The following is a 20,601-nucleotide window of genomic DNA, read 5'->3' as shown; positions in this document are numbered from 1 at the left end:
ATAATAAAGGGGGGCATCTATGGGGGATATTACAAGGGGCCATCTATAGGGGGATTATACAGGGGGCCATCTCTAGGGAGAGAACATAAGGGGCATCTATAGGGGGACAACATGAGGGGAATCTTTAAGGGGGGGGCAACATGGGGGACCATCTATGAGGGGGATGGAAAGCACAGGGCGGTCATTTATAAGGGGCTAACACGGGGGCATCTGTAAGGGAGAATACACAGAGGGGCATATACTATAAGGGGCTCACATAGTGTTAGGGCTACCAACTAAATGAGGGTGTAAAGGGGCCAATACAGATGTTCAGTGTGTATAGAGATGAGGATGGTGCCAGTATAAGGAGCCTAATATGTTTGTCTGGCAGATTCTGTGGATTCGTGGCTCGGAGAAGTTCTCATAATGGCCCAGGACAGATGGAGAAGAAAATGAAAAGGGAAGAACTCTGATCAGAGAAGACGTCCCCTGTGAGTCACCTGATATAACTGTACTGTAATGTATTTGGTGTACAGAACCTGTGTAGAGCTGAGTGTGTTGATGGCGTAGTGGTCGATCGATCGAGGGAGGGGGGGGCCCCAATCAAAAGTTTGCTATGGGGCCCAGCCATTTCTAGTTACGCCCCTGACTCTGTGCAGTGGTATGCAAAGGCTGATGATCACGTGACCCTGCCCTGTAACCATGGTTCCTCCAATGGCCGTCGAGCTTTGACCAGGGATACCATGTGACTTCCCCTTGCTAGTTAGTTCCGTCCTCTACCTCAGAGAGGAAGGAAGTGTTCTTCTCCCTGTCCTCAGGAGAGGACAGATGTGTTCCTGCGGCCCTCTTCACCTTTAGAAGAGAGGCTGCTGCTCTGCTGTAACAGATCCTAGTTGTCCGTCTGCTCAAGTGCCTGGAGTATCCTCTCATCTGGGTGTCGTTCCTGTTCCGGTCAAGATTAATACCGCAAGTACTCTGAATCCACCCAGCTTCTCTATTCCTCTCTCACTACTAGTCCCGTCATCCGGCACGTTTCACCTCAGCCTATGCAGCACCACCCTAGCTCTGTCTTTACAAGTCTGCTATATACCCGGTTGCATCCGGACGAGACTGTTGCTACCAGTTACCTCAGTTACAATAAAAGTGTAACCACCGCTGTTACTGAACCCTGGCATTGGTGTCCGTTTACTGGTGCCTTGACTAGGTACAGCAAAGAATCGCATGCCCAGTAGCAATTCTACCGCAGTATCCGCAGACTGGTCCCTCAGCTGTGCCATCCTCAGGCCCTATACTGTGACAATCCTATACCCTGCAGCTGCCCTGGTTCCTGCCCGCTGACAACACCTGCACTGCGAAGTGACCCCCACGGGTCAAGGCATCGCAATTTTGGCATCACAAACAGGATCCAGACTGTGTTGTGCCAGCTTTCAGTGCCCAGAACTGTACTGTTACCCCCCAGAGACTTTGCCATTGCCGCGCTGCGGCCTACGGAGGGGTTAAACAAGTGGGCTGACATGTCATCCCCGAGCGCGCGCTGCTCAAGCTCCGCCCCCCGGCCGTACGGTGCCCCAGCCTCCATTGCAAGGGGGAAGAAGATTGAGACCAGACCGCCGGAAGCTCTGGAGCCGACTTCCGCCCTGTCTCCTCAACCCCGGGTGTATTGCACCGCTGTGTCTGCTGGTCCTGCTGTTCCAAGACTGTCATCGCCGGCAGCCACCTACAAGCTCTGCACCTTCTCATCATCCAGCCCGCCTGCCCGGCGCTCCAGCACAGTCCCGCTCCCTTAAAGGCGCAGCACCCCAGATCCCACCATCATGTCTACTGGCCACGATAGTGACTCTGATGGGTCAGGCAGTCCGCCTGCAGCACGTGCTGCTGCCCCTGCTGCTATAGTCACAGCAGCCGTGCCGTTCTTCATCGGGCCCTCCAATCTCCCCAGCTATAAAGGGGAACCCCACACGCTAGCTGCTTTCAAGAAGAAAATCTCCCGCACTCTTGAACTTGTCTCACTTTCTCCCACTCAGCAGGTGCAGTTACTGTTAGGACAACTCGAGGGTCCCGCTACTGAGGAAGTACGGTCCTGGCCGCCCTCTGAGAAAGCTGACGTCCAACAGATCCTGGTCCGGCTAAGCAAAGAATTTGAGGTACAGTCACCCACGGAGGTCCGCCTCAAGTTCTATGACCGGCGTCAGAGGCCAGGTGAGACCCTCAGGGACTATGCGCTAGCCCTCCAATCTGTCTATCGGGCCCTCAGGCAAGTGGACACTATAGACCCCTCGGCTGTAGAGAGCATGATAACTGACCGTTTCATAGAGGGGGTGGATTCTAGACTCATCCAGAGCCAACTGCGTATGCTAGCCGCCCAAAACCCTACAATGCCTTTCCTGGACTTTAAGACTCTGGCTCTAAGGGTGGTTGGCACCGACACTCCCTGTGCTGGCTGTACCCCAGGTCTGGATCCCCCAGATCCAGTGGGACCCACGCCCTCACCTCCAGGCTCAATTGTGGCGCCACCTGTTTCCGCTGTACAAGCTGCTCAACAGCCGGTCTGTGCCAATCCATCAGTGGCCCCCGACCTTCTCACACAGGTGGTTGTCTCTCTCTGCCCTAAGGGGGCTGCAAGGGGCCTCTGCTGCACCTTTACCTCAGGACTTCTACCCTGACTACGGGGAGCCTGATGGGCCTCGCCCACAAAATCTTAGCACTCCTGAACGGCCCTATTGCCGCCACTGTAGGCGGCATGGACACTACCGATCCCAGTGCTATCAGTTAAACGGGCTACCCCTGGGTCCAAAGGGCCAACACCCAGGAGGTCACACCCCAGGCCCGCAAGAAGCACAGTGGTTCTCCAAATTCCTCTCACAATGCCCACATGTGACTCTCTGGATAGACAATGTCCCCTTGGAGGCCCTCATAGACACTGGTTCCCAGGTTACCACGATACCTCAACATGTTTTTGAGGAACATTGGAACCCACAGGCCTTGAGCCCGGTTGAGGAGTACCGTTTAAAACTTATTGCTAGCAATGGCCGGCCTATTGTGCAACTAGGGTACTGGGAACCGACTATCTGGATTGGTAGCCGAGAACTACCTCGGCAGGGTGTCATTGTCACTGAGGCCCAGGGAGATGGCGGCACTGTTGTGTTAGGCATGAATGTTATTCGCCATGTGTTTGCCGAAGTACTCGATGCTTTACATGCCTCCCTGTCTCATGCTTCCCCTCAATACAGGCAAGCCGTCCAGAAGACAATCAAGATGCTCACCGCTCAGCGGAGGTTTGCCAACCAGCGAGGAGAAATCTGCCGTGTCCGCACTAAGGACGCATGCCCGATCACCATCCCGGCTAACAGTGAGTTTCTTATCTGGTGCAGAGTCCGCTCGGGCCTTGACAATGCTGACTATGCCGCTCTGTTGGATGCTATTGAGATCGAGGGAAAACCCTTCGTCAGAGCTGCTAGGAGCCTGGTGACTGTCTCCAATGGTCAGGTCCCTGTACGCCTGGTGAATCTTGGGGACTCCACCGCTGACTTACCCAAGTTCACTACCGTGGCCAAGCTATACCAACTTGATCCTGAGGACGTTGTCTGTGAGGAGACTATTGCCTATCAAAGGTCTATCCGCGGTACCCAAAGAGACTCAAACAGGGCCCCTTTGCATCCAATCACCTCCCACCGGCCGAATCAGCTAGTTGCCCTAGACCATGTGAAGCTGGCCCCTACAAGATGCGGGTATACCTACGCCCTCACCATGGTCGACCATTACTCCAAGTGGGTAGTCGTGGTACCTGTCAGAGACTTGACCGCCAGAACCACCGCCCTCACTTTTTACAAGGAGTATGTAAAGCACTATGGGTGCCCAGAGTCTCTGCTGACGGACCGGGGTCCGGCCTTCGAGTCGCAACTTTTCCAGGAGCTGTGTGCCTACCACGAGTGTAAGAAACTCTGTACCACGGCCTATCATCCTCAAGGGAATGGTCTATGTGAAAAAGTTAACCAGGTCTTTATCAACATGCTCCGAACGGCTTCAGTGACGAAGAGAGTAGAGTGGCCCCACTTGTTGGATGAACTGGTGGAGATCTTTAACAATACCACTCATTGTTCCACTGGCTACTCCCCGTTCTACCTGATGTTCTGGCGCCAAGGCCAACTTCCTCAGGACCGTGCTCTTGGAGTCCAAGCTCCTGACGCCTTCAATCCCCTACCTGAAACTGACTGGGTTCAGGAGCATCAGAGGAGAATCCAGGATGCCCGGTAAATTGTTGACAGGAGGATGGGGGAAGCTCAACAGCGCCAGGAGGATGCCTACAACCAAAGGGCGAATGCCATACCACTACAAGTGGGAGATAAAGTTTGGCTTAAGAAATATCACCGCTCTCACAAACTTGAGAGTCTTTGGGAGCCTGAGCCCTATGTCATCTCTTCTATCCCTTACCCAGAGACTGATGTGTATGAGGTCAAAAAGCCAGGGCTAGCCCCACAGACGGTGCACCGGAATAGGATAAAGTGTTGCACTAAGGAGGACCTACAAGGCCTTACAACCCAGTTTCCGGTACCTGCACCGACGCCTCCGTCTCCCTTAGCGGCTCAAGCTAAACCTCTCTCTCTGGAAGAAATGTTCCAAGTTGAACCGTTCCTCATGCCCATAGGCTATTCCTCATTACAGTATTATATCTACAGCTGGAAAGATTATTTGAGCCAGTTTTCTTCAGATGTCTTCAGAGTTATGTGAACCAATCCTCCTCCAGTCCTCGCAGTATTTGTTGTCTTTTGTATTTCCCTTCCTTTTGTTTCCAGTGTCTGTTCACCTCTGTCTTGTCCCTGCACGCCGTAGTTGCTACACATAGGCCTACTTAACATTCACACTGGTTCATACATATTGCACCTTGGATGCCTTTTCGTGTGCTTGGCCTATTGAGTAATTGTGTTGTATGATTGACCAGTATGCATGGGCGCCCAAATGTAGGCTTGCTTTTGTTATTTTATTCTTTCTCTTCCAGGTGTCCAAGACACTTCACACAGACACCCAAGGCAGTACACAGGTCTTCACGGTTCTCTTTTTCCAGTAGGGTAACACTTTATATTGAAAACCTACTGTCTAACTGGCTGGAATATTGAGGGTCACCCGCCAGCAGTTAAGTTGTCCTGGCTTTCATGTCAGATGGTTCACGCACTAACTACCTGTAACCAGAGTATGTTAGGCACCCCTAGGTGAAGTCCTGCCACCAGGGTTTTCTCTCTTCTTAGTTTCACTTTGTCACCTGTGCCTTGAGCGTAGGAAACACACACTTCAGCATTCACAAAAATACAGAATTCAGAAATTCTGAAATATCATCGCTCTCACAAACTTGAGAGTCTTTGGGAGCCTGAGCCCTATGTCATCTCTTCTATCCCTTACCCAGAGACTGATGTGTATGAGGTCAAAAAGCCAGGGCTAGCCCCACAGACGGTGCACCGGAATAGGATAAAGCGTTGCACTAAGGAGGACCTACAAGGCCTTACAACCCAGTGTCCGGTACCTGCACCGACGCCTCCGTCTCCCTCAGCGGCTCAAGCTAAACCTCTCTCTCTGGAAGAAATGTTCCAAGTTGAACCGTTCCTCATGCCCATAGGCTATTCAGCGGTCCCTGTGCACATTCCAGTGGGCCCTCCTCTTCCAATTGTGCCAATCATCATTCAGTCCTGTTGTCTAATTGTCCAGTCTATTCATGTTTGCTACCCCTCGAGATTCACCGAGGTCGGCTCAAACATGCTAGGGTACACGCTGTCTGTTTCTCACTGTCAGTTTATTTTTGCTGCTACAGCCATGCCTGTTCTGGAAACTATTTGCACTGCAACTGTGACTATGTAGTCCCTATTACTCTCAGGTTCCTGTATATTGTATATGTGTTTAACTCTGTGCAGTGGTATGCAAAGGCTGAGGATCACGTGACCCTGCCCTGTAACCATGGTTCCTCCAATGGCCGTCGAGCTTTGGCCAGGGATACCATGTGACTTCCTCTTGCTAGTTAGTTCCGTCCTCTACCTCAGAGAGGAAGGAAGTGTTCTTCTCCCTGTCCTCAGGAGAGGACAGATGTGTTCCTGCGGCCCTCTTCACCTTTAGAAGAGAGGCTGCTGCTCTGCTGTAACAGATCCTAGCTGTCCGTCTGCTCAAGTGCCTGGAGTATCCTCTCATCTGGGTGTCGTTCCTGTTCCGGTCAAGATTAATACCGCAAGTACTCTGAATCCACCCAGCTTCTCTATTCCTCTCTCACTACTACTCCCATCATCCGGCACGTTTCACCTCAGCCTATGCAGCACCACCTTAGCTCTGTCTTTACAAGTCTGCTATATACCCGGTTGCATCCGGACGAGACTGTTGCTACCAGTTACCTCAGTTACAATAAAAGTGTAACCACCGCTGTTACTGAACCCTGGCATTGGTGTCCGTTTACTGGTGCCTTGACTAGGTATAGCGAAGAATCGCATGCCCAGTAGCAATTCTACCACAGTATCCGCAGACCGGTCCCTCAGCTGTGCCATCCTCAGGCCATATACTGTGACAATCCTATACCCTGTAGCTGCCCCGGTTCCTGCCCACTCACAACACCTGCACTGCGAAGTGCCCCTCACGGGTCAGGGCATCGCACTGTAGCCTGGGCTAGAACTGAGAAAACCAGTGACATGATAACTTGGAGGGATATAGTCTGGCCTGGTTTTACAGCCCCAAATATAGAGTTTATTCCCCGGGGTATATTGTGGCCTGGGCTAGACTGTCCCCAGGTTTATAGTATGGCCTAGGCTATATTACAACCCTAGGTATGAAAATATATGCCATGGGGTATGCTGTGGCCTGGGCCAGGGGTGATAAAGCCAGTGAAGTAATAACATTAGCATGGCCTAGGCTGTTTTACACCGCCAGGGGTATACTATGGTCTGGTTCGACATTAGATGGATATTTTCTGGCCTGGATGGGTATACTCTGGTCTAGGCTATGTTACACCCCGGGGTATAGTTTGGTCTAGGCTATTTTATACCCCGGGGTATACTCTGGCCTAGGCTATTTTATACCCCGGGGTATACTCTGGCCTAGGCTAATTTATACCCCGGGGTATACTCTGGCCTAGACTATTTTATACCCCGGGGTATACTCTGGCCTAGACTATTTTATACCCCGGGGTATACTCTGGCCTAGACCAGAGTATACCCCGGGGTATATTCTGGCCTGGAGGGGTATAGTTTGGCCTAGGCTATTTTATACTCTGGGGTATACTCTGGCCTAGGTTTTTTTTATACCCCGGGGTATACTCTGGCCTAGGCCATTTTATACTTGGGTATAATCTGGACAGGGGTTAATCTGGCCTGCTACATCGGGTGCCAGTGGTCCCGGAGCGCCAAAATTGGCGCTCCTGGACTGTGCGGCAGCAGGCTGGTAATATTTAGGCTGGGGAGGGCCTAAACCAAATAAACTCCAAACCCACAGGCCGTAGCCCGGGGTAAAAAACCCCTTTAATTATTATCACCCCCCTAGTAAAAGTTAACTTTTATTACGTATCTTTAAAATAAATATGTGAACTTCTTTAAAACCACAACACACCCAGTACTCCTATCACTAGCTAATACTAGATGATATATAGGGATATAACTATTCTCTCTAACTAACTATATCAATCACTATCACAGTCTGCAGTCCTGTATAGAAGGTAACTAGGAGATACTGGATGTCTGCTATTTAAAACCACAAATAGTGCCCCCTCTCTACATGTTTCGTTGCCACAGCAACGTCATCAGGAGAAAAATTAGCCCTCTCTGACCCTCCAGAGAGGGCTTAAGTGTGTATAAAAAAGGCCTAAACCAAAGGCTCTTCCCACCCTGGTGTTACCAGGCTGCTGTTGCTTGGTTTTTAACCTGGCTGGTTATGGAAAAGGGGGGGATCCTATGCGTTTTTTTTCTTTAAATGAATAATAAAAAAAAACCGCTGAGGGTCCCCCCTATTTTCATAACCAGCCGGGTTAAAAACCAAACAACAGCAGCCTGGTAACACCAGGGCGGGAAGAGCCATTGGTTTAGGCCCTCCCCAGCCTAAATCTTACCAGCCTGCTGCCGCCCAGTCCAGGGGCGCCAATTTTGAGGCTCCGGGACCACTGGCACCCGGCTCTTCCCAGTACCCCTGGTGGTATTGGGTACTGGGGTAATAATGGGGGGGGGGGGGGGGGTTAGTGTTAGCCATTTTATACCGGCTAACACTAAGCCCAGACTTAGTAATGGATTCCGTCTGTCAGACAGCTTCCACTACTAAGTCTGTAAAGTAATGAAAGAAAATACAACACACCTAGAAATGTTTTTTTATTCAAATAAAAACACCCCCACACCCCTCGTTGACCATTTTATTGAACATTAAACTTCGCTGGTCATCGACGTAGTCCAAACGAATCCGCCGTAATCCTCTGCATGCCGGTATCTGGAGAAAAAAGAGAAAAAACACAAGCAAAAACAAACAGCAAGTAAGGGGTTAACCCCCTGGGAGCCAGACTGTAACTCCCATGCCCATGCTGGAGATCACCCAGCTTTCCCAGCATCCTGTAAGGTTAACCCTTACAGGATCCTGGGAAAGCTAGGTGACCTTCAGCATGGGCATGGGAGTTACAGTCTGGCTCCCAGGGACTTAACCCCATGGGGACCAGACTGTTCTGGCACTGCATCTGCACCAGCAAGGAAGGGGGTTAAGTGCCCCCTTCCTTCCTGGAGCAGATGCAGTGGGATCTCCAATGGGGGGGTGATGATAGGGGCTGGGGTTACCTGCTCCCTCGGCTGTCCCTGTAGGCTCCGCTTCCATGACAGTAAGCCTCGCCCCCATTGCGGGCGGTACGGGGGACGGGGCTTACCGGGACTGCCGAGGAAGCAGCAGGTAACTCCCATCCCCTACCATCACCCCCACCACCACCTTCGAGAGTGCACTGCACCAGCAAGGAGGGGGCACTTAACCCCCTTCCTTGCTGGTGCAGTGCACTCTCCGAGGGGGGGGGGGGTGTGATGGTAGGGGCTGGGAGTTACCTGCTGCTGCTTCCTCGGCAGTCCCTACAAGGACAGCCGAGGAAGCAGGAACAGGTAACCCCCAGCCCCTATCACCCCCCCCCCCATTGGAGAGCGCACTGCATCTGCTCCAGCAAGGAGCCCTGCCACTGCCTTCGTTCTTCCATTAGATCTTTAAAAAAAAAAAAAGAGAAAAAAAAAGGGATAGACGTCATCATCAGCATCATTATCCTAAAGCCCCTATTCCACAGAACGATTATCGTCCGTATTCGGCCGATATCGGCCGTTACGGACGATAATCGTTCCGTGGAATTGACAGCAACAATCAGCCGACATCTTTCATGTCGGATGATCGTTGCGTCGTTTGTCTTTCAATCATGTTGAAAAACAAATGACTGATACAGCAACGATCTGCTGCCGTCGCTCCGTGAAATAGGAGCTGTATCCTATTGGCTGCACGGACAATTAGCGATCCCCCGGGCAGCCCGCGCCCCCCCCCCCAGACTCACCAGCGGCAGCAGTGAGTGGGGAACAAGGAGCAAACGAGCGCTAATAGCGCTCGTTTGCTCCTTTCAGTCAGCCCGTGGAAAAGGGCCGTAAGCTGTTTTATTCCTTAAAAGCTCAATACTTATAAGAGGAGGGCCAAATGCTGTGGGCTGCACATGACAAGTGGAGGGAACATATGATATATGTGGGCCTTTGTGTTGGCAATCGGGTGGGGGTTCTGTGGGTACAAAGTAAAAGGGTCGTGAAAGTCAACCCAGTAGCAGATCCCAGTACAGTGGTACCTTGGTTTAAGAGTAACTTAAATTAAGAGCGTTTTGGTTTAAGAGCTCACAGTTGCTCACAAAATTGTGACTTGGTTTAAGAGCATTGCTTTGGTTTAAGAGCTCCCTGAACTGGGTGGGAGCGCAAGTGGAAGAGAGGCATGGCCTGCATAGCGAGGTCTACAGCCCTGTACTCTGATCGAGGAAGTCTCCCTCACCTTCCAAATCATAGCAGATCCACTCTAGGCTGGGGCTTACATCAGGGGACAGGACGGTGGAGTTAATCTCTTCATAGCTGTAACCCCAGTCTCCCCAGACAGAGAATGCTGCATTATGTTCCCACATCTGCCCTGCTCATTCCTTCATGTTCCCTGCAATCTCTGTAAGTCCTTGTGTTTCCCATCCTCTCCATTACTGTACAGTAACTTATAATATCACATATTCAGCTCTTTCTAAATGTTTGTTTCATTTGTTTTACATGTTATTCAGAATAATAAATCATTATTTTTTGGGTGTGGAACCAATTGTCTGCATTTCTATGATTTCTTATAGGAAAATTTGCTTCGGTTTAAGAGTGGATTTGGATTACAAGCACAGACCCATAAGGAATTATGCTCGTAATCCAAGGCACCACTGTATATTACATATTTCAGTCTCAGGAATCCAATATATTTCACATCCCAGTATCACAACTCCAGAATATTACACGTCCCACGATCAGACTCACAGCATATTACTCACCGTGCTATATATCTGCAAGTTTCGGGGACTCCTATATTTTAGGTCCGGCCATTTCTTTTGTATTTGGATGGGGGTCCTTCTCTTGTTGAAATCATGCTGGAGGGCACGTATCACCTTACTATACGCCTATACGTGTGTTGGGGTTAGTGACAGGAACACGTTCTAGGCCATAATCCATTTGATCCATGATTTTCACCATGAGCTTCAGCTCTTCATGGCCAAAAGGGGATGATCTCCTGGACATATTTCTCTCTCCTAATCTCTGCTCTGCTGCAACCTAACATTCGTACAGCGTAATGCGTGATACGCGCGACTAACATGACGCTTTATGGACGCACATTGGAATCATGTATGTAACGCTGCGCAGGAAATACGAACGAACTGTGTGAACATTGCCGTAAACGTTCATAAAGCTTTCGCAAATATTTTTCCTTCGCAACTGCGGAGAGTGGCATTTGAGTGTGTTGGGTGCACCCAGGCATGCTCCCTCTAATGTCCCAGTGTCATTCCGGAGGTGTTGGCATCGTTTAGGGAGGGTTCATGGGGGACTTGGTGACCTCCAAGTGGTCGAATTTAGATTTCCAAGTGGCGAGAATTTTTTTCCCATAGACTATAATGGGATCAAAAATTTGTTTGAATAGTCGAATCTCGGTGCCTATTCGATTCGAATTCTCGAAAGTCGAATATTTCACTACTCTCTCATCTCTAATAGCTATGGATGTGTGCACAAATATATTTTATATTTTTTTATGGTAAGTAGTTATGCTTATCTCACCACACTCCCCCGTTGTCCTCGTCTGGTGTCCCCAGGTAACCGCAGAGCCTCCACTTTTGAGACAAACTCATCTTGGGACTGACAGCCCGGCCAGCCAATTACTGGCCGTGGGGCTGTTCCTTCTCAGTCAGTGTTTGGCTTAGCATGCTTGTCACTCCAGAGATGATTTTTCTCTCTGAAGTGGAGTTTTAAATGCACTTGCAGCAATATGTTAAAGGGGTTCTCCAGTGCTACAAAAACATGGCCACTTTTCCCCCTACTGTTGCCTCCAGTTCAGGTGTGGTTTGCAATTAAGCTCCATTTACTTTAATGGAACTGAGTTTCAAAACCCCACCCAAACTGGAGACAACAGAAGGGGGAAAGTGGCCATGTTTTTGTAGCGCTGGATAACCCCTTTAAAAAATGCCTTTAAAGGGGTTATCCAGCGAAAATGTTTTTCTTTGAAATCACCTGGTGTTGACACACAGTGCTCTCTGAAAGGTTTTTTATAGGTATTTGCTACTGCTCTGGACATTTCCGGTCTCGGGCAGAGATGTTAGCAGAGAGCACTGTGTCAGACTGAAAAGAACAGGACATACAGCAGCTAATAAGAATGTGAAAACTTGAGAATTTTAAATAGAAGTAAATTAAAAATCTATATAACTTTCTGAAACCAGTTGATTTGAAAGTAAAACATTTTCGCTGGATAACGCTTTAAAGCCTCAGAAAAATCTTTAAAATTACTAACAACCGCAGTGTGGTTTCTGATACCTGAGAAAGTCTGGAGCTCGCACAATCATGTGTTGGAAATCTTCTAATGATAGCTTTCCATCATTATCTACATCAGCTTCATCTATCACTTTCTCACAAACCAGACACACCTCCTCTGGCGTTAATTCATTCCGTGTAAGTTTGTTTAGCGTTTTCTCCAGGTCTGCTTTACATATGTAATCATCATTATTGAAATCTATAAAAAAGAACACAGTAGGAAAAAAGAAATGTAAAGTAGCCCTAGGTTTTCATCAGGTATAATGATTTTGTTGAAAAAGCCAAAATTATTACTTTTTCCTCTCTTCCTGAATCCTGGTTTTAACAAAACCTCTACAAACTCTCAACATGTAGAACCACCTTAACTCATATGCCAGAGGTGGACATATCACTTGTGCAGCCTGTTCAGCTGCACAGGGGCCCAGGCCAATAGAGGGGCCCGCCAGGCTCAGACTCTAAAGTGTCAGCTCAGCATGGCACATTTCTGTAGTGGGCCCCCCAGGCAGTATCATCATTCGAGAAGTGCGGGCCCCCTGCTCCTGTGGGGCCCACTTAGTGACTGGATGCTGTGCCTGGCCGGGGCTGGCTCTTCTCTCTCCTCTTGCGCACTGTTGCTGACAGCCCCTCCCCCTCCTGTACTCCACTGTCTGGCATACCTTTTGTGAGCAGGAGAGGACAGAGAGCATGTGGTGACAGGGGCTGGACGGATCCTGCAAGGTTATGGCTGCCAGGGACAGGATGTGGTGACAGAGGCTAGAGGGATTCTGCAGAGTTATGGCTGCCAGGGACAGGGCTGTAAGGAGAAGAAACTGCAGCAGCTCTAACAGTTAGTGATTATTGTCAGTGTGTCTGTCAGGCTGCTGGAAGTTGTAAGATACAGGGTGGACTGTGTAAGAGAAAGCACAGAGCTCCCCACCCTCTGATGCTGATGTTTGATTGTAACATTATGCCTTTTTTGCCAATAACCCCCCCTCCCCCCTGCAGCATGGTTTTGTATTATTTCATCTCCCCTCAAAGCAGCCACATACAGAACATGTCTACCCCCGGTCCAGCCACAAACAGTACATGTCTCCCACCTGTGCAGCCACATACAGTACATGTATCCCACCTGTGCAGCCACATACAGTATATGTATCCCACCTGTGCAGCCACATACAGTACATGTATCTTACCTGTGCCCCAGCAGTGATTAAGGGACCATGTGTTCTATCCCCTATTAGTGCTGTTCTGGGGTCACATCCACACTGAGCTTTAGGGTGCGTTCACACCTACAGGATCCGCAGCGGATTTTCATGCTGCGAGTTTGCAGCGAAATCAGCTGTGGATCCTATACTGTGAAGCTCAATGGGTCCCATACACGCAGCCTACATGGGACCCGGCCTGCATGATCCGCTGCCTGCATGGGACCCGGCCAGTTTAACCCCTGCGCCGCCGCCGGCCGCCCGAAGCTTACAGCCGCAGCCCCCTTAAACCCCCGAACCGCCTGCACGCCTGATCGCCGCCCCGGCCCCCCCGCATGCCCAAACACGCCCCCGCCCCCCCCCCCCCCGCACACCTGATAGACGACCCCCCCCCCCCCCCCCGAACGCCCGATCGACGCCCCCCCGCACACCTGATTGCAGCCCCGACCCCCGAGCATACATCACCTGCTTGTGCCGTGCCTGTGTGATGCTCCTGGCTCCCCTCGCTGCCCATAGGCATCAGTGCTGCCGTGCAGGGGAGCCGGGAGCATCACAAAGCCACGGCCCAAACAGGTGATGTATGCTCGGGGCCGGGGCTGCCGGGCTGCGATCGGGCGTGCGGGGGGGCTGGGGAGACGATCGGGAGTGCGGGGGGCCAGGGCGGCGATCAGGCGGTGCCGAGGTTAAAGGGGGCTGGGGCTGCAAGCTGCGGGCAGCCGCCGGCGGCGCAGGGGTTAAAGGGGCCGGGTCCCATGCAGCGTGTATGGGACCAATTGATCTTCACAGTACAGAATCCGCAGCTGTTTTCGCTGCAAACTCGCAGCATGAAAATCCGCAGCGGATCCTGTAGGTGTGAACGCACCCTTAAAATCTAATCTCCCACAAATCATCCAGTGTACAATGTACCCAGGACCCTCCAAGTACAAACAATAGCTGCAAACAATACAACTCCCAGCATTTACTGCAAGTACAAATGAGTGGACAACTCAAGGGGTTGTCCTCTCGGAAACCACAACTCCCAGCATTCTCTGAGAGATTCATAAATGTATGGCATTCTGAGAGTTGAAGTTATTGTTATTCCTGGAGTTGTGGTCACAGATACATCAGTACAGGATGGAACCAGGTCAGCATGTCGCTTCTGATGGGTTCTTTTTTTGGGTGACCCCCATGATCAGTTCTGTTGGTGGGCCACGGGTACCCCAGTACCACATTGGGGCCTGCACAGACTGCAGTTCAGTCCTTTTGTGCGCCCTGGCATCTATGCTGCGCTGTAGGGCCCTCCCGAGAAACCAGGACACATGTACCGGATACCCGGGCGTACATATGTGTGCGCCTTTAGGGCAGAAAGGTGGAGAAATGTTCTAACTGCCACCAATGCCCCATGCAGTAGGAATGTACATTTACGTTCCTCCTGTGAGGGGGTTTTAATGTGTGCAGGGCTGCTTTAATGTGAGCAGCCCCACACACATTAGTGTTTCCTAGAGCAGGGAAAAATGAGAGTAAGTTACGATCATGTAGCTGCCTTTAACCCCTTAAACGCTGTTATCTATAGTGATTGCTTAAGGGACTCAGTGACAGGATAAGTACCACTGTACCAGTCACTGACTGACTGGTGTAACAGGCCAGAGTACACCCCCAGTCCAGACTATACCCAGTGTAGGAGGTCAGATTAACCCCCGTCCAGATTATACCCGGGTATAGTTTGTCCTAGGCCAGTGTATACCCGGGGTATAAAATAGCCTAGGCCAGACTATACCCCTCCAGGACAGAATATACCCCAGGTATCAAATGGCCTAGGTCAGAGTATACCCCGGGGTAAAAAATAGCCAAGGCCAAACTGTACCCCAGTGTGTAAAATAGCCTAGGCCAAACTATGCTCCAGGGTGTAAAACAGCCTAGGCAAAACTATACTCCGCTGTGTAAAATAGCCTAGGCCAAACTATACCGATCCAGGCCAGAATATATCCATCTAATGCTGAACCAGGCCACAGTAAATCCTGGGAGATAAATTTCTGGGGGTGTAAAACAGCCTAGGCCATGCTATATCTCTCCGGGCCATAATGTTATTACTTCACTGGTTTTCTCACCCCTGGCCCAGGCCACAGGATACCCCAGGGCATATATTTTCATATCTAGGAGTGTAATATAGCCTAGGCCATAGTATAAACCTCGAGCAATAAACTCTATATTTGGGAGTGTAAAACAGTCAAGGTCAGACTATATCCCTCCAAGTTATCATGTCACTCGTTTTCTCACTTCTGGAATTGGATTTTCTAAAAATGTTGTAATACAACGACATGAGAGTCCTTAAAGGGGTTATCCAGTGCTACAAAAACATGGCCACTTTCCCACTACTGTTGTTTCCAGTTTGGGTGGGGTTTTGAAACTCCGTTCCATTGAAGTAAATGGAGCTTAATTGCAAACCGCACCTGAACAGTAGGGGGAAAAGTGGCCATGTTTTTGTAGCTCTGGATAACCCCTTTGATGCATCCATGCATTCTTCCCTTGCTTTGCCAGTTCCATCACTTTCTGAGGTGCACCAAACACCCTCCCCTCTGCCTAGTAGGAGGCACCTGAAAAAATGGTCTACCGATGGCTTTAATGGGGTTCATGGGGTTCATTACTCGAATTGGAAAAAGGAGAGACTATTCTGTCTGTATTGACACTTTTTCTTCTACCTTACTGAACACATAAAATATGATTCTTTATTAAGCCAAAATGTTACATTACTTGAATTGAGCACCCTTGAATTGAGCACTCTAATTCTTTCCAAAAGATGGCTGACATGAAGGAACATGTGACAATGCCCCACCCTCTTTGTCCTCCATAGACATATACAGGCTCAGTGGTGGACACTGGGCGTGGGTCATGGTTATATGCTCCTCTCTGTTGGCCATCTTATGGACAGAATCACCACAGAGCAGTACAACACTTCCTAAAGGAGGGGAGTCTGATTTTAGCTCTATGGGGTATACAGGGAGCTGCTGTCGATGAAGGCAGTGAGTACTTTTACTAATACTGTACACTAAACAATTTCAGTATAAAGTGGCCAGCCCCCTTAAATACAGAATAATAGGCGGTGCATTGATATAGAAACGTAAAGCAACAATATCAAAATATAACTTACCTCCAGTCATGAATATACTCACCATATATTTTAAATGCATAGTAAGCTTTAAGCTCACGTGGTGCCATTTCACTAAGTACGGAAAACATGTCCAAAAAGTCATCTAAGGTCATGTTCCCGTCCCCATCCTCAGAGAACACTTCCGCTATCCTTTGGCGAAAGGGATTATCCTGAAATGAATAGTTTAATTGATTATTATGCCAATGCCAATAACATTAAGCCTCTTATTATTTATATTATATGAAATGGGAATTTGTTTAGCAGCATAAATGTATGATAAACTGGTCAAGATTTTCATTAGTTAAAACTTACAATGCATAAAAATTGTGTTATGGTATCTGTGATGTTCCTTAGTTTTTAATGTGTGTTTCTTTTACTATAAACATTGTTGCTTTTGTTATTTCAAAAGATTATTATAGCCATTGTGTTATCACAAATCGACATTCCTTAAGGGTGCCTTCACACCTACCGGATCCACAGCGGATCTCACTTCTGCGGATTCGAAGCGAGAACCGCTGCGGATCCGATATCAATTCACCCCTATGATAGCACATATTCGCAGCGGGATTAACATCCCGCTGTGAATATGTGCTTTAACTCCCTGGTGTCCGCAGCCCCGCCATCGCATCAGCCCAGCCTGCCGCCGCCGCATCCCCCCGTCCCGGCCACATCCCCCGATCAGCCCAGCCCGCTGCAGTGAGGCTCCTCACTGGATCCTCACTGCAGCCGCGCCGCCAAGCAGGTAACGTATGCTCGCGGCGGCGGCCCGGAGATGGGCTGATGGGGGGATGTGGCGGGGATGGGGGATGCGACGGCGGGGCTGTGGGCACCAGGGAGTTAAAGCACATATTCACAGCGGGATGTCAATCCCGCTGCGAATATGTGCTATCATAGGGGTGAATTGATACCGGATCCTCAGCGGTTCTCGCTTCGAATCCGCATTAGTGAGATCCGCTGTGGATCCGGTAGGTGTGAAGGCACCCTAAATAATGTTTTTATGTTAAACTTTTTTTTAGGAATTTTTGGTGACTTTTTTTTCTAATTTTCTTAATATCTGCATTATAAAATCCTGATATCTTGCAGTTTTTATTCTCACTAGTGTTGAGTGAGCATGCTCGTCCGAGCTTGGTACTCATTCGAGTATTAAGGTACTCGATGGTACTCATTACTCAGACGAGCATCTTGCGATACTCGAGAAAATGGCATCATCTGTTTCCTATAAGTTTGGGCGCAATTTCTTAGCCAATCAACATGCAGGAGACTCTTTGGTACATCATGCGATCACATGGGACCCATACATGTGGATAGCAGCGATTGGTTGCCACATCAGATGACCCTTGCAGTAGTAGTCTGAGTAATATATTTTCTTGGCTTGCTGTGATCTGTAGTGCAGCTATCTCAGTCTTGACTGTGCAGTGTCCATAAAATGGTGAACCCCAGGGGTAAGGGTCGAGGACGAGGATAAGGGCGTGGGGTTCCAAGCAATGCAGTGGGCAGAGGCCATAGTTCTGGGCAGGGTGACAGAGCACCCGTTGAGGAGGGAGCAGTGGCACACCGCAGACATTCACTCCCTAGCTTCCTCTCGCAAATTACGGGGCCTCAGGGTACACCGCTATTGAAACCGCACCAGCGTGAACAGGTGATCACGTGGATAGCGGAAAATGTGTCCAGTAACTTATCCACCACCCAGTCTTCCACGCATTTCATCCATGCTAGCCAAGGAGGGATTCAGATACACCATCATGCTCCCAGGAACTCTTTTCTGGACCCTTCCCGAGTCTGAGAAATCAGAGCAGTCGATCTGTCCCGATGCCCAAACTAGATAGGATAAAGGAAAAAAGCGAAAGGCGGGAGGCGGCGCCTTGTGTGATACCGTAGGTACCAATGGGTAAATGGAAAGGTAGATGGAGGCTCACCTTAAAGCCCCTTGGGCTTGTTGCATATCACCCCTTTGTGGGGTACTGTGTCCTGTTTCAACTTGGCGTCTGTGTTCAGGGCTGCAGCTAGCTGGGAGAGACAGACCGGGATGCTCCCAAAGGGGCCCGTAGAAGTGCAGGCAAATAGCGGAAAAAAAGCGTCAAACTCCTAGATGCCTCTGAGGCAGCGCTGGCATCTAGGAGTTTGACGCTTTTTTTCCGCTATTTGCGATGCCCAAACTATGCAGCTGACGCAGTCAGTGGGTGATGAGAGTGGGGACATGCAAGCGGGGTTTGAAGAGGTGTCTGATGATGACGATGAGACCGGGTTGTCAGACAATGACATTGTTGTGATGGATGTAACTCAAAGTGGGGAGCAGAGTGAGGAATTGGAGGAAGAGCTGGTGGATGAGGACGAGGTGACTGACCCAAGCTGGGTGGATAAGCCTAGTGAAGACAGTGCTTCTGAGGGGGAGGCAAGTTTAGCCACAGGACTGGTTGGAAGAGGGGTGGGCAGAGGGAGAAGCAGAGCCAGAGCAAGTAGATAAGTAACAGTTTCACGTAGTCTAAGGGTCCTATTCCACGGGCCAAGGAGGGCCCGATCAACGATGTAAACGAGCGGAGATCTGCTAGATCGCAGCTCGTTTACTGGGCCTATTCCACGGCCCGATGATCGTTGAGCAGCAGCATACATTACCTGCAGGTCTTCTTCTCCGCGCTGTCTTTATCTCAGGGTCCCGCGCGCTCAATCTTCTGAATGGCCGGTCAGCTAACAGGCCACACTCAGCCAATCACAGGTCCCGGCGTGTGATTGGCTGAACGCTCCATCAGCTGACCGGCCATTCAGAAGATAGAGAGCACGGGACCCGGGGATGAAGACAGCGCGGAGAAGCCTGGACAGGTAATGTATGATGATGCTGCTGCTGTCAAATCGTCGGTCGCCCGCCGCGCACCACTATTCAACCATAGCGATGCACGGTGGGGGAACGATGATTTTAGGTCTGGCCCTAAATGAACGATCAGTCGATGACACGATCATCGGCTGATCGTTCTCTCTATTTCACCGAACTATAATCGGTCGAATCGGGCCAAATGGGGCCGATCCGCCCGATTATTGTTACCGTGGAATAGGGCCCTAACTCCTGTGGCCAGGCCTAGATGTTCGCAAGTCTGGAGGTTCTTTAAAGAAACTGACCGTCGGACTGTAGTGTGCAACTTGTGCCACGCCAGGATGAGCAGGGGAGCGACCACTACCAGCCTAACCACTACCAGCATGCGCAGGCAAATGAGTGCTAAACACCCCACTCAGTGGAACCAAGGCCTTTCAGTTACTGCAACTCACACCCCTGCTCCTTCCCCTGTGTCACGTGCTGGCTCTGTCAGTCCCCCCGCCCAGGCCCCAGGCACGAGTGCCTCCCGCCCTACACCCACCCTTCACCTCCAGTATGCTCCACACCCTCCAGCAAGGTGTCTAAGCGCAGCGTTCAACTGTCCCTACAACAGACCTTTGAACGGAAGTGCAAACGGAATACATTGCCACTCAACCACATGCACAAGCCCTAAATGTGCATATAGGCAAACTGCTGAGCCTTAAGATGCTGCCCTATGGGCTGGTAGAGACAGAGGCTTTTAGGAACCTCATGGCGGTAGCTGCCCCTCGGTACTCTATTGTGTCAGGCCTAATTTTTGGGAGGTTCCACGCCTGCCTTATCTACCTTGTTCACCGAGTTCTCACCGCCATGCTGTGTCAGGCCTAATTTCTGGGAGGTTCCACGCCTGCCTTATCTACCTTGTTCACTGAGTTCTCACCGCCATGCTGTGTCAAGCCTAATTTTTGGATGTTCCACGTCTGCCTCATCTGAAGGCTGGTAAAGGCTGGTAAAGGTTTTTTTTTTAATCTTCAATTTAAATTTTCAAGTCAAATCAACATCAATTCAGACAGTAAAAATGGTGGATCCTAATTTAGGATCCTTGTGTTGTCCATTTCGAACCATACAATCTGTGGATGTAAACTTGCGGATGTCCTCTGATGTCTTACATTTTGTAGCTGTTTCAAAGGCAGTAATCAGCTGCTCATTAAAGGCCACTAATCTTCAATTTCAATTTTCAAATCAAATCAACTTCAATTCGACTTATAGTCGAATTCAAATTCGACTATTTTGCAGGGCTGTCTGGTCATCTATTGTATCTTCAAGATACACGCCACAGCTAAAAGGAACAGACAGTGAAAATGGTGGAAAAAGTCCACCCACTACTACTGCACTTGCCCTCTCTTAGATACTGTTTAAAGGATTAAAAGTGTATCCATTCATTCAAATTCCGGGGCCTCTTAAGAAGACTGTATTGTTATTTCTTCGTCC

General features: G+C 49.8%; 1 protein-coding gene across 2 annotated transcripts in view; it reads right to left on the bottom strand.

The window, feature by feature from the left end:
- Positions 1–20,601, bottom strand: part of CIB3 (calcium and integrin binding family member 3) — a 185,169-nt gene that overhangs the window by 24,487 nt on the left and 140,081 nt on the right. Inside the window, exons 4-5 of one of the 2 annotated variants that reach the window (XM_069964543.1) lie at positions 16,348–16,495; positions 12,021–12,216 (exon numbers count right to left, since the gene is read on the bottom strand). In XM_069964543.1, the coding sequence (XP_069820644.1) occupies positions 12,021–12,216; positions 16,348–16,495 (344 nt within the window). The remainder of the gene's footprint in view (positions 1–12,020; positions 12,217–16,347; positions 16,496–20,601) is intronic. The other variant, XM_069964544.1, reaches the window with a different exon arrangement.

Source organism: Dendropsophus ebraccatus, chromosome 3 (assembly GCF_027789765.1).
Source record: "Dendropsophus ebraccatus isolate aDenEbr1 chromosome 3, aDenEbr1.pat, whole genome shotgun sequence".
Lineage (NCBI taxonomy): Eukaryota > Metazoa > Chordata > Amphibia > Anura > Hylidae > Dendropsophus > Dendropsophus ebraccatus.
The sequence above is the reverse complement of the archived record's forward strand: the minus strand, read 5'-3'. Positions and strand labels throughout refer to the sequence as shown.